Source organism: Hermetia illucens, chromosome 1 (assembly GCF_905115235.1).
Source record: "Hermetia illucens chromosome 1, iHerIll2.2.curated.20191125, whole genome shotgun sequence".
Classification (NCBI taxonomy): Eukaryota; Metazoa; Arthropoda; class Insecta; order Diptera; family Stratiomyidae; genus Hermetia; species Hermetia illucens.
The window spans coordinates 61,341,306-61,356,370 of record NC_051849.1 but is presented as its reverse complement, the minus strand read 5'-3'; the positions used below and the strand labels follow the sequence as shown (position 1 = coordinate 61,356,370).

Sequence of the window (15,065 nt, the reverse complement as noted above, 5' to 3'; positions counted from 1 at the left end):
AGAAAATGGCAAAAAAAAAACTACTTGAAAAAGTGATTTAAAAAAATTAATTGCTAAAATCGTGTGCGCTTCCCTAGATAATCAAATGAAAAAGTTTCAATTCGATTTTCAAGCAGGTGAGAACTCTTCGAGTTCTACTGCTGCCCGGTTTTGAAAACGTTGCTTCGAGAAAAACGTCCTTGAGGTTTGTTGTTGTTGATTTTTGTTTGACCTCTGGAAGTTTAGTCCTTATTGAGTTGGTAATAATTAATTTGAGTTTGGTAATATTCAAATAAGGTTAGTGCTTTTAGTCATTATCTTGGTTTGGTAATGGTGAACAGGATGTATTGTAGACTATAGAGTGTTGAGATACAGAACACCTGGCTGCGGTTTCCATTCAAACGGCCGAATCGGTTCAGTCGGGACTTCCATCCAAACAGGTTCCAACCCAAAACCAGAAGTCGTGTAGAAACTTGACGAGGCTGCTCGTTAGTCAAAAAGTAACTGACACGGTGTGGGTCGAATAACTTCTCCGCGACTCTATTAACCACAGCGAACCGTTCGAACGCCACGGGGTAGCGATAGGTCGATACAGAGAAAAGGGAAAGGGAGGGTAGGAAATGGTCTGCCACTAAAATGTAAAAGAACCTATATGTATTATAATCTGACTCTAATCTCCTTAAAGAAATGTAAAGGGTCATCAATCATGCAGGGTTTCTGTTCAAGGAGATTCGTTTGAGGTTAAAAAACTTTTTATACCATCTACACTTAATCCGAAATCGGGCATAATCCCTACACCCAAAAATGTGTTCATTGGTTTCCCTAACCTTGAACGTGCTACATTTATCCGAGTCTATGTTGCCAAACCTTTTAAGAAAAGCTTTATTTTATGTGTGATTGGTCTGAAGACGATTCAGTAATTTCTCGTCAGAACATGTAGGTATACGTGTCGCCTCCGGTTTAATTATAGATAGAGTTGCGTGAATGTTAGAGCAGGATGGTCCTTTGACCCATGATTTTACCAGAAAGTCAACCTCCCATTCTCTATAGCAATGTTCCTGTTCAACTAATCTGGTAAGACCAGACCCCAGGGCCTTACGAGCAAGTTGTTAAGTGGATGCCTCGCATGATCCGCACAATAGAATTTTCAGTCACTTAAAAATTGGGTCAGTAGCAAGGGCATGTACTTTACCCACTAGTTGATGCGATACCGCAGTTTGTTTGAGTAATTTACAGATATCGAGAGAGCCTATAATGATAGAAACTTTCTCCGTACTCATTCTAAAAGTCACATTGATGGCCTGAAAAGTTGAGCAACCAAGACTCTACTCTCTTTCAAGGAAAAACGTAAGACATACGTTACCTCGTGACCAACTATACCGCAGTCAGACCCATCTCTCATGAAAGCAGCGTCCGACGTGGAAACCAGAAAGCCTATTGATTTTCGATTTGAGGTTTAAGAACGCTATAAGTTTCTGAAATCGTAAGAATATGGTTCTTAAAAAAAGTTTTAATTTCACTCTATTATCCCAGCATCCCAGCATTGTCCTTCCATAACCATATTTTGCTCTAATAATTCTTTGTTTTTATACAAGACCGCTATTGATTATGAATCTGGGGATGTTTGAGCGTATTTAACCCAATAAAAAGGTGAAGGCAGAAAAATTCCAAACCCCGTAATCTTTATCATGGCAGATTTTGGTGGTCTATTCGCTAGTTGTTCACTCCCATTTGATCCCTTAATACTAATATAACTAAGATAACAATAATTCCGATCACCATATCATTGTCATTGTCTTTCCCAGTGAATATACTACTGCAATATTTTACGCTTTTAGAATGAAGTTAAGGGTGTCTCCACCGATGGCTACTTCAATATAAATTTTATAAAATAATCTGTCATTCTTCAATTTCAGCCAGAGATTGACCTGTACCCCGCAAAGAATGGCAGCTAATGACTTCTAAGTTTGTCCCTTTAAATAATTCCTAGCAACTTTCATCCACTTAGGTCAACATTTGATTCCATCCTAGAATCATTTTTTATACTCGGGGTTTGATACATCACAGAGCCATCTTCAATTTTTCCGTCACCTCACCTTAGCTGCTGAAACACCTTCCTTGTAGTGGCTTCGTTGCAAGTTTGTTCAAAAATTCGATGGTGATAATCGTTTGTCTACACGTCTTTTCGCTTTTGACAAATTACTTCATGCAAATATTTTGGAATATTCTTTGTTGTTTGACTATTTAACAAATATTTATGGTACAAAACACCATTGTACTCGACAACCAAGCCGGAAACTCGGCGCTTTAGGTATGAACGGTTTTGTTGATATTTTTACATTAATTTTTACTTATACATTATACATAGCTCGTAGTATGATATATGTACGTTGAATATACGAGATATTCAATTCCATGTTGTACTGATATTTTATTTTTCAGAAAGCAGAAATTTTTCACGAAAGAAGCAATTTTGACCTACTGTAACATTGTTAATAATAGTAGGATTCCCACCAAACTTTCCAGTATGATGCTTCATACTAAAGTCTGTATTATTACGAAATTATTATGTATCTAGAATAAACTGAGGTTAGTTTTGCAGCAAATTTTCAAAATATGCAATAATAACCTACTATTATTAGCTTTATTTGCGTAAATATCATAATGGAGAGCATTTTGAAACCTAGATACCAAATACATGGACCACCATGTTTTTTTTCAGATTTTTCGGCCGGGTAGTTTCTGAGAATAGGTCCTTCAAGTAAGTGTCCCATTTCGGGCCCTGCACCCCTTGGCTTTGTGCCCAATGTCAAAACTGCTATCTGGCTCAAAAAGTATTAATCGAGACCTTTTATTTGATACTCCACATTCGGTGAGAAAAAATGTTGCTGCCATCTTCCAGTTATATGGGGACCCCACTTAAGTTCAACGTGCAGCAATGTAATTTACCACATGTGTGGGGGTTCACAATTCTCACCTACACCTTCTCGAAATTGATCTTATTTTTGATATTTTGAAACATAGGGGAAATAAGGCTGAAAATGTGTGCCCCAAAAAGTGAAATAGGTCTCGTTCTCAGAACCTATCCAACCGAAAAATCTGAAAAAAATCACAGTGATGCAGAGAAAAAGTTAATAATAGTATGTTACCATGTTTTATAAATTTGCCGGATAACCCCCGTTAGGTCCATCTCAGAGGTACATCAACATAGGCAATAATATAGGACAGAAATCTGGAAAGTTTGAACTAGTTCTATTATTAACAAACTTATAGAAGTTGCACCCAAAGACTTGTGTGACGATATGATGATATGAAGTGAACTTATATACGGGGACTTATATATGGGGACGTTTCAGTTTTATTTTTTTAGTTATTTGCTAAGCTTGCAGATTGTAAACAATATAATATACATATGTACGGATACCATTTGCGTCGTTAGTATGAATGTACGTATGTACTGACTTGTTAAAATTATAAAAAATCGCCAACAGATTCACAGGCAGATGTACTCAACATGGCCCTAATTTCACAGCTGTTGATAATGTTATAATGGTGAAATATGGAAAAAACCCAGTAAAGAATAAAACAGAACTTACACCGGGTCAATAGGAGTTCCATCCGGTGGTAATTCTAGGAAGACTTTATGGTCTTCGCACTGAAAACTTACTAAAAACATGTCCATTCTTTTTTCGTCTCACTGGGCGTACTCTCTGGGTGTTCTTTTAACTTCTCTCAGTTCACAAAAATCTGATCTTATCCACAAACGCAAAAAGAACCAAGAATGCAAAAACTAATGGCGCCAATGCGTTTGACCTGCCTACAGGGCTCAAGTACAAGGCTTTGAATTCAAAACACGTCATAAGTTAAGTGTGTGTCTTTTTTACGTCAACTTTTTCTTTTAATTCAGCAAATTCGATTTCAGGCATGGAATTTGCCTATGCGAATTCATTTGGATGAAGACTCCTTCAGTCACAAACCAGGTCTTTTGTTGGTCCTGACAAATTGTGAATCCTTTCCTGTACACGTGTCAAAGAACTCTGAATATAATCTCTTCTGGTTCTATCAGAAAACAAATTCCTTATTGTTAGATCTTATGTATGTGTTAAACTTTTACCTATGCATGGCGTCCTTTCGTTACAATATTTATTGGTCGCTGATATTTTTCGTCCTTGGTTCTGATATTTGAATATTTAAGCATCTTATCACATTTTTCACAATGAATTTCTCCATCTGTTTTGCTGGAGATGGAAGTAAAAAAGATTCCCTTTAAGTTCCACGAGTTCACTCCGCTAATTTCTCCTTCTTCCCTACAATCATAGCACCAGAGTCGAATTCAAATAATGGGTCAACTTTGATATTTTAATACACTAAAATCGCCTCTAGTTTTATATACTTATGTTTAAAATTTGAACTTTTGTTAATTCCTCCATAACCACCCTAGATCCTCCATTTATTTTCATTTCAACTTACTATTTTCTTCTTTAACACTGAATGCTTAGGAAACTCTTTGCAATGCCCTTCCTCCGGTATCAACTGCTTCCTTACACTTTCGTTGATCGTAAGTCGTGGTTGTGCCGCTATAGTACTAATAAATTTGATGTTTGATTATCCCTTTTAATGTCCCTTCCTTTACACAATATGTAAGGTGCGGGAGCAAAAGATGAATAAATCTGTCCAAATGTTCTTTGCAAGCGGATTTATTGCGTTAGAGAGCGAAGGAAGGAATAGTAAAACAAATTTAATTTAATATTTTGATATAAAATCGTAATTAGAAATCAGAATTGAAGATTTTGAAACATTTCATGCTTTCAAAGAATGGAGATCTGCAGCTTCTTCCCTCCAAAAGGGGAACTTTTATTTGCAAGGGAAACGTTCTTACTTCATTTGCACTACTACGTCGGGAACACAAATGTTTACTCCTAATTACCCCAAAATGAATTCTATAAAACCTGCCAAGAGTCCTTGGCGGCTGCAATTGCACTGCACCGCATTCGGCAGGTGGTGCGTACATTAACATGCTCTGAAGCATCTGCTCCGTCTAAGACGGCGTGAAACTCGCACAAGAATGAATCCGATTCTTGAGTGACTGAGTCGCGAAGAGCTGCCACTTCTTGGGGAGGAAAGCTCCCACCCAAAAGCTCCCCATTTCATCGTCATCGGTATTTTCCCATTGTTGTTGCAAAGCGGTGCCAGTGGCCGCTGATGCCCCTCGTGTGCAAACATCACGTTCTACGTCACTTATATACAAAATAGAGCCGAGAACATGATGGCAAATATGTGCCAATGGCCTCAACGACCGGGCGGCCGACTGCCGTGGCTGAGTGTGGAGCTCTATGCTGCGCTCCACCGCACTATGTGTTATATGTTCACATCGATTGCAGGCTACTCTGCAACAACAACGCGACAACGGCAACAACAGTAAGAACGTTAACGTTTTCGTCGACGATGAGTGGAGCTTGCTGGTGGAGCTGTTGTGGAGCCATCGCCGCCACTTCGCCGTAGCCACATAGGAAGAATATCGCGTTGCCGCTGGTATATGGGAGCAGCGTAGGCACGGCTCAGGCACAGATGGTTCGTTGGATTGTTCGCTGGATGAATCGTCGGACAGTTTCTCGAGCGACAAACGTGCGGCTGCCCCAAAGAATTTCAGTTTCTGCTCTATCCATTTTGCCGTGCTCCACCGCGGTCTGAGGCACTGTGAGTCGGTCGATGGCGTTCTTGAGATGGTCGTTGCTGCTTCCCTACCAAATATCGCCAATCAATCCCAGCCACCCCGATTCCTTGTGTCCTACACCGGCCCCATCGCCAAGGCGCTTGCATGGATTAATTTGGGAAGAGTTCGTTGTAATCTGGAAGATTAGCCCGTGCAAGTGGCTTACGCTCTTGCGGCCCCATGTACTGTGTCACCCGGTTTCGGCACCGCGTTGAAAGTGTTACCCTTCGAGTTCGTTACCCCTGCTTCGCGTCCCTCCCACGTCGCGCCGAGTCGGGAAAATCGCCGGTTCATGCTTCCGTCATAGAATGTGCATTCTTCTTCCTTATGTACGTCTGACGTCACGAAGGAAACAAGCGTGAGAACGCGGAACGTGGCGCAGGCCACCCTACGAGAGAGCATTTCGTTGGTTATTTTCCCATTTTTTTACTCTGGAGAATTTATCGTCATCGTCACTTCCTAGTTCGAATGTAACTTCGCTCGTCAGACAGTTCGAGAACCGACCAAAGATTGTTTGCTGTCTTTTCTGTCTGAAATCGAGGAACAAGTAACTTTAAGTAAAGCGGAAGGACGAGTTTTATCCCGAGCCGCTTGGAAAGCGCCTGAAGTGTCCTTAGATAGGTCGGAAATCTCCTACTCAAAGTTAAGTTTTATTACAATTTCCCTTAGAAGTGTGTTCTGTCGGTGGTAATCAACGCAGTTTTAATACAGTTTGAGTTGGTTGTCGAGCCTTAATTATTCGTTCATTCATGCAATGGTTCCGGCGGAAGACTGAGAAAACGCAGTCTATCCAAGACACGCACCTAGCTCCAAATCAAGTGTGAATTGTGCATAGGCTAAAAACCACCCCCTCCCATTGCATACACGTGTCCTGGCAAGGAGGATTCTTGTGATTGTGTTTGTCTGAATAAAAAAATCTCACAAATCGACAAAAACTCGAGACAAATTCTGAATTGGAGGAAAAATCCGATGATAAGGAGATTGTTCGCCATTGCCGCAATAAAAGTAGAAGGACTCGTGGTCAATATCGGTGTGAGGAATGTCCTGAACGGAATTGTGTTCGCATACAGAAAAGTGGAGTCGGGAGACGTGACGAGTGTCCGTACCATTACAGCGCAGTGCGGCGCGCGGTCGGTCACACAAGCACGTACGGTGCGACGCGACTCCCCTATGTGGCTAGTGTGTGCGATGTGTGGATATCACATCAGAAAATACTTGTGTGAAAAAAAGTTCATTGACATCTCTCGCGGGCGGCAAAATATATATACATGCAAGCACGACTGAACGGACGTTCGTATAAAAATTCTTTTGCCGGGTCTGAGCTTGAGAATCATCGGCCCAAACAGCGGCGAAACGGTGTGGCGCGGCGCAACACGACCTCCAGAGAAAGTGCTAGTGCGGCTGAAGGCGCGCATTTCAAAATCGAAAATTAATTAACGGTCAATAAGCGTAGTGCAGCGGTTGCGGACAACACAATTAAGCCGTGCGTGTGTTCTTCTTATCAAATCAGTTGTATCTTTATTGCTCGGGATCCCCTTCATTTGTGCGAAAATCTTGTGATCGAGATAACTGCATCTGTGCATATCAAAGTGCCTGAATCAAGTGCGGACGTTATTCTCGCGGGAAAAGCAGCAACGACGGCTCTTCTCCGCTACGGATCGACTCGCAATAATTCTATTTTGCAAGTGCGTACTCTGCGTGCCCGCTAACGTGTGTCTCATGTTCCAGGATCAAGGACCCAAACCACTCACTGAGCGAAGCAAACAGTGGTGGACCTAACATGCTGCCTTATGGGACACCAGTTGCATTTTGGATTATTTCGAGCATTTCAGGCGAAATTTTGGATGCTAATTCTATGTTTTGTCGTTGTAGTCTTGTGATAGTTCGTTCACTTCCATAAGAAAGGCAGAGCGCGAACTCTGCTGTGGCCTGGATGCCACCAAAGCGAGCTTTTGGTTGCTAATAGGCCTTCCTTTAATATCTCACTCAATGTTGTGATCGTTCCTGTTTATTTTCTTTCTTTAACTCAAGTCAAACCAATCAGTAAATGTTTTAATTTTGCTTTTCCAAAATTCACCTGAGACGTGATAAAACGAAATTCTGAACTTTAATTTTAGAACATTTGGTCTTTGTATGCGTTTCAAATGGTGGGATTCGATTCGCTGCCGACGAGATGGTCTGATGGAAAGTGTTTTGCATTCTTGATGTTTTTCGTGCAATGGCCGGCGTGATCCTATAGGGGGAGTTGGAATAGATGTTGCTCGCTGACCAGATGGGATAGCACGCGTTATCTAAACGGGAAAGAATAGACTCGAGCTCTGCTATCGGCTTATGACCTGCTGCTAATCTCTACTTTCGTTTATTTGTTATCTATGGCGTGTTATTGTCGCTTTTACATAGTTTTTGAAGATTAACGATTTTTTGATAGACTCAGGGCGCACACACTCTTTCTATACGCAGTGAAGCGTGATAGTGTGCTTTTGGGCAGGTGATAAGAGAAATAATTATGGGTTATGACGGTAGGTGATTGAATGAATTTATTTCAGGAGGGGTTCATAAATTCTTTGATAATTTTTTCGGGGCCGTCGATCTACTGACTCTGATGCAAATTCTTTATTAATTCTTTCGGATGATTACATTACCATCTTGCACAATAATTTTCGGTAAAACCACAATTCTTTTCCCGTAGCTAGTAAAGCTGGCCAGTGTTCAAAGCAGTTTCTTTAAAAAAAAAGCTGATTCATCGGAAGTATTGCGTCATATAGGGAAATGACCTGCAGCTATCTTTGGAAAGCATAACCATTATCACATGTGTAACTGGTAAATTTCACACTTTCAAATCAGATGAGTCAATCGTAAAATGTTATATTCATTAGAAGAATGTTCTTGTCATGTTAAGTTTGTTACCAATAAACACAAAGGAGGATTTCGCTTGAATAAAAACATCAAACTGGCAGAAGAGGTGTATTAATTGCTTGAACGTTTTTTTTCCTGAAAGCTCCCCAATTCAGTAGTACTCTACAAGCTGACTACTTTTTTAATAAAGCCAGGGCCCATTCATTTATGCCTAGCTGCAAATTGGCCTTTACCCTCACTATCTTTATATTGAGTTTACCACTTCCACTTACCTCTTCACGATTATTGATCGATCAGCACCAATTCAATCGATTATTCCGTTAAAATTGCAAACCTAATGAGAAAATAAAAATTCAAACTCCCATTGCATGGTAAAACCAACACAAATACAAAAATTTCAGACGAAATCGCATACAAATTCCACAATGAATTACTGAAATACATTCACTAATCAACATGACAGTGTTCGATCAAGATGTGCTAACTTTACTAAACTTGCTGCACTCAATAAAGGCTTGAATATTTTCATCAAATAGTGAAGTAACATGTCATTTTAGAAATGGTGTTTCAGTAAAAGAAATATCCTGAAATATTTACGCTCGTTCTAGTATTGTTTTTCCTTTTTTCTCTTCTTTTCTTCTGGCCTGCTCTCCATTCCAGCAGACGCATAAACCGCTACAAAACCTCATAATATTTTAAAAAAGTTTGAGTGATCCTGTTTGTGCTAAAATACCACAACGGATGTGCTATAAAAAAATTTCTTTTAAAATAAGAAAATACGACAAGAGAGTGCGAAAAATTCCCGAGAACAAAATGTTTCCGGCTATAGTGTGCAAGAGAACGCTCTATCCAACCTAGTGTATTCAATTATTGTGCATAAAGTACAGGATGATATCTATAAACTGGTTTATTCAGCGCAAATTAACTTTTCTCCAATGACTTTCACCAACGATGGATAACGAGTTCTCAGAGTTCTTTAATCAGACTTGGGCAAATTCGACAAACAGTAATAATAACAATAACAACATTGATATTAAGATTGAGCCGGCCTTTCACTATCACCAACAATACCAACAGCATCAACAGCCACCACAGAATCCCCAGCAGTCTCTGAATCATCATTCATTGCATCATCGATCAGTCGCTCAAACGGCGGCTGCGCATTCATTGCTGGAACAACAAAATGCAGCTCGCGCCCTATTCGATGCAGCTGCATTGCGACACCAGTTCCAGCGCAGTCAAAGCTCATCGACGGGCAGTAATAGTATAACATCATCGTCAGGAATCCAATCGCAACAGGGCCACCATCAGAGTCATCAACAACGCAACCAACCAACGATAGATTTAAAAACTCTACGCCTATGTGCCTCATCATCAACAACACCAACATCACCGGTTTCAAGTCCAATACGTTTACCAGTGGACACAACAATTTCAAGAAGTTCAATATCGTCGCTGCATCAGCAGCAACAACATCAATTGCATTCACATCATCATCCACATAATCTTCAACAACACCAACAGCATCACCATCAACTCCATCAACATCATCATTTGTCATCACCGTTCAGTCCGGCGTTGTGTTGTGCCACGTCATTGACCAGTATCGGTGGTAGCGATGGTGGATTGAGTAGTGGCGGCGGTAATGGGAGCAGCATTTGTTCAGCACCTGATTCTGTTGATAGTACAACACCGCCACCCTCGATACAAAGTTCAAATTCAATAGTTAGTGCTATTGAACACGAGAAAAAGACTGCTAATTCTATTAGAGGTATGTATGGTAGAACTAACTCCGTACTCAGTGGCATATGAAATGTCTTCTTAGTTCTGTATCTAGAAAAAACAGGAGCCATCATTCTCCTATGGATTCCACGAAGGAAGGGATTTTTTATGATTCAAATACCTGAGATCTGATTGCAACTATGGTGAAATAGTCGGAATCAATCTCTCTTTTATTATTTTGTTCTGCAAAAAGTTTTCATCCTATTGAACTTTGATGGAAATTTTGTAGAGAGTGAGGCTTGGCCCTCCTTTAACTGCATCCCATTTCTTGTGTATTGGGCCTTGTCTTTAATGCACACAGTTAAGTTTCCAACTATCAGTCTGAAGAATTCCTTTAATTAAATTACTGAAATATTTTTTAACCCACCGTTTAAACAAGTAGCTTTGCAAGGAAGTCATAAGATATACTCTATCCAGATTCTAACCGGCGGATTTACGTAATATTGTTAATAGCTCTTCTTCAATGACGGGACTGCCAAATTCGCGCCTTGGTCTCAAGCATTCAATTCATCCAGGCAATTCCACCCTTCGATCGCCTTCTTTCACTGGAAACATTAGGCAGCAATTTTTATGAATTCGATAAATCACCCTCAGTCATTAGATAGGATTTACTTAACCCAAACTTTAAAAATGACGAAGGAGTATAGCCCGTGATTTATCGGCACTCTGCAACAATTTAGGTGGAATACTTCAAGGCTTCTTCAATCTCTTTTAAAGATTTGGCCACTTGTTTTTGTTGGCACGTGGATCACTTTGAGCATATTCTTAAAGTAATGCGTTTCTTTATATCGCGATACCTGAAGGTTGCCTTCTTATTCAGAGATTCACTAATCTAAAGCTCATAGCATGTATTTAGGCAACTTCTGGTTCTGGCTAGGTTCGGTATGCATTTCTCCTAGTATAGTCTTCTTCAAGAATTATTTCAATGCTCCTCCATCATATCGATGCCTTTTTGTACCACAATTTATCTCTGGTCTTCAAGTTTGGCAATCATTCCTCCATTGAAATAAACTTTTCTGCCTAGAGTATACATTACATAATACTCTCTTCGAGCAGAGCTTAGTGGCATAGATATCTTCCTAATGTTTCTCTGCACAGATAGAAATCATTCCAATTTCTGGAAATATCACCTTCACGTCACACATCTTGACTGCTAATATTCCGTTCTATAGAAAATATCATATCTATGGAGTACCTGTAAGTATAAACCCATGGTGCCCTTCGGATACGAATTAAATTTGTGATCCTCTAAGAATGTGACAGCGGAATTAGTCTATATTACTAAGTCCAGGTTCAACTTTCGTTTTAGTGTGTACGCATCCAGCACCTCCGTCACAATTAAGAAGTAGTTTCCCCGACTTCTGGAATAGAATTCGATACATTGAGTCTAGAAACAGCTTCGTGCGGAATATGATAGCAACCACAGCACACATGAAACTCCTATAAATGGGCCAACCGCAAATAATCAAGTTGAAAACAAAATCCTTTCAAATGCCCCTGAGAAAGCTCTTCTTCAAGTTAATGCGAAGAGCCGCATCCCAATCTTTCTACGAATCACATACCGCTATCCGTGCAATAAGAGATTCAAGACGTCAAAAGGTAATAAAACCAATGAGACTCGCGGCTGCCCACCATAACTACCACGTCATTTGCCACCCTGGCCTCGGGAGAAAACACATCTGACCTGCTCATAAGTCATCTGACCTTTTCTATTATTATTCCATTTGATCTGACACGGTTACTCTCTCGTCTGAAAATCTGAATTAACATATCACTTTGTGGCAATGGTACCCACCTCCTGATCCTCTAATCCTTATTATGCCAGGCATTCTTTAGATTAAGACGGGGGAGACCGAACAGTATCTTGATGTGTGACCCGGAGAAAAAGCAATTCCAACCATATACGCAGGTTAATTAGACGGACTCCATTAAATACCGCTTTGCTCAAGCTCGCGGCTTGTATTTCCCTCAATCGTCCGCTTCCTCGTGCCACTCTACAACTTACTCTTCGCAACAGGTCATCCTCCATCTGGTTCATAGTAAAGGGATTTACAGGGAATCACTGTGGATAACCATGTTCAATATTTATTCATTCATGGTCATTGGGTCCTAGGTCATTGTAGTTGTTCCACAGAGCTAATTCTCGACAGCTATACTTGTCAAATTTAGACAACACAGAAAACTAACTAAAGTGATCAAATGCACCCTTGAAATCTACAAAGATTCCAAAGATTTATTTGTGTTGACAACGGACAACAGTTTTTGATATGCATCAAGGTATCAACGATGGTTGTGACAGTTCAGAAACCATGCTTACCGTCTGTCCGATGATGAATTGATTTCATCACCCAGTCGTTCCTCTTCCGCAGTTTTGCAAAAACTGGGAAGAGAAATATGCCCCTGTAGCACCGACAATTACTCCTATCTTTCGGAATCACATTAATCCTAGTATTCTTTCAGGAGAACATGACTCATACAAAACACTGAAAGTGGCCAGTTAATTTTGTACATTCCGCTAGCCACCATATCCCAAGCAGGTGACTTCGAAAAGCTAAGTTTGCCCATGATCTCTGAAATAAAGATGCAGAATTTCTTCGACTATACTTAATGCATTTTTTACAAGTCAGACTCTTACACCATTTTAAATAGAGGTATGGATCCCAAATTTTTCGAGGGTTTTGCAGCAACACATGTGCTCCATGACTGTAAACAGTCAGATTTATCACTAAGTGGTACTTATCATTTTCGATGTTCGCAATAGTTCCCCATTTTCCTATATCACAACTGTATTATCGCCTTTCCTTTCTTAATACGCAGATGCTTTATCATCGAATTTCTAACCTAGACAAATGTACCTTGTCATGACACTGACGAATCCTCGATAAACCTTCCTAATTCTCGTTAAGTGAGAGTTTCTCCAGCATACTTCATAACAGTCTTATCGACGTGGTGGTATCTTCACTCCTTACGTCGATATATTGACTCCTGGTAATTTTAAATCTTAGACGGACAGTATGATAATTCACTTCCTCATTTTTGCCATACCTGTGTGTTTTCGTATTGCTAATATCCAGCGTTCCAAAATGCGAACAAGTCGTTAAAGATGGGGCACTTAATTTTCGATAATATTGGAGTCGCCAAGATGTTACCTTTGATAGGATAGATGTCATCTATCCCTAAGCTGAAGACGTCAATTTGAATTTGGACTCACATGTTCTTCGTCAAACGGTTTGAAGTCAGTAATCTATAATAAGTTATCCTTTGGATCTTTCATTCTATCCCAAGTTTCATTTCTCCCCTTAGTATCAATGAAAAACAAATTAATGCTACAAATGTGTTCGGAAATATCATCTCAGGGCGTTGAACATCAACGTTTTCCAATCCAAGAAAAAGAAATTCGCATAAAAATTTCAAAAAGAAAAGTTTTCGACCATTTCCCATAATTTCCATTTGCCTCCAATCTCAAAACAGCGCATCAATCGTTAGCATTACATTTTTTTCATTTTCATCTCATGTCATTAGCTTTGAATTTGCGTCTCAAATTTTTACAAAGCTAAAAACCGAAACGCGCTACTACAGATGACTCTTCGTTCCTTATCATTCACACGTGAAATAATTCCAACCACCCCAACGTCTTCTCCTTGTTCATTTTATATGATTCCATGGAATATAGATCAAAAAGTCAAAGCACTTTGTGTTGACAACGTTGAGCGGGTCGTTAGTCACACTGGAACGCCAGCATGGCTCCCAGTTGAATGTAAACACTAGCGTTCAACGATCCTAAAGTTTGTTCTGAGCGAGCTTCCGATCGTGCCTCATGACATCATCCAAGAGGAGCCGCATCCAACCTCCGAGACCGGACGCTAGCCTGAAATGTGGGCATCTCAAGATAATCTCATTCTTTTCTTTTCGCCGGAAAGGTTCGCAGACACGCAAAAGGGGTGCTCATCGAGACCGGAGTGCTCCCCTGGGTGATGAAGCCAACTGTGGCCCGCTGCCCCGAGAAAGCTCGAAAAACTCTCCTATTTCGCAATCCAGAGAACGCTGGAGCGTCATCAGAGTTCTACATGGGTTCTATCTGCTTCGTCTCAATATTCTTTTCCGATTATCATGGCATAAGTAGGTCGATGACTTCTCTTACGGTTCGCGTTCTCGTACGTTCGACCACCCCCAATACTAAATGTTAGTGACAGAAAAGCGATCAGTGGCGTAGATGGTGATCCGGGAAAGGTCGAAATTTAGGCATTCAAGCCTCAATCTTCTAAAGAAAAGTATGCGCCATTCAAATCACTTTCATGATACTCCTTTCACATTCATCCCTTCAAAAACATGATTGTTAGGGACCGTTTTCTGCCAAACCTTTAGAAATTTTACTGCAGTTGCAAATGTTAAATCTGCTCATCAATCGCATCATTCATTCAACCGAATAATTCCTCCTCAACTATGTGCAATCTAGTTGACGAAATATCTTGCAAAAAAAGTCAACAATGAATTCCAAAACTGCTAATGCATAGAAAATAGCGCTGGTGGCTCCAAAGTGCAACATTCTCTGGGAAGTCATCGAACTCGGCTATACCTGGCGATCGATTTGCAATTTGAGGATCTCTCTCGGTCGATTATTTTTATTTCTTCTTAATTTTTTTTTGCAATTTGGTGTCTTCATTATTTTCTTTCCGACCTCAAACACACGTAGAACATGGCAATTTTGATGACTTTAGATATTTTTGATGGAAGA

At 40.2% G+C, this 15,065-nt stretch overlaps 1 protein-coding gene across 12 annotated transcripts in view; it reads left to right on the top strand.

The window, feature by feature from the left end:
* Positions 1-15,065, top strand: part of LOC119654824 (probable nuclear hormone receptor HR3) — a 449,138-nt gene that overhangs the window by 335,717 nt on the left and 98,356 nt on the right. Inside the window, exons 1-2 of one of the 12 annotated variants that reach the window (XM_038060409.1) lie at positions 5,557-5,676; positions 7,421-10,319. The exons of 4 other annotated variants lie outside the window; for them this stretch is intronic. In XM_038060409.1, coding sequence (XP_037916337.1) covers positions 9,500-10,319 — 820 coding nt within the window. In that variant the 5' untranslated portion in view covers positions 5,557-5,676; positions 7,421-9,499. Of the gene's footprint in view, positions 1-5,556; positions 10,320-15,065 lie in introns of those variants that run through there. 7 more of the 12 variants (XM_038060441.1, XM_038060433.1, XM_038060425.1 and 4 more) reach the window with 7 other exon arrangements.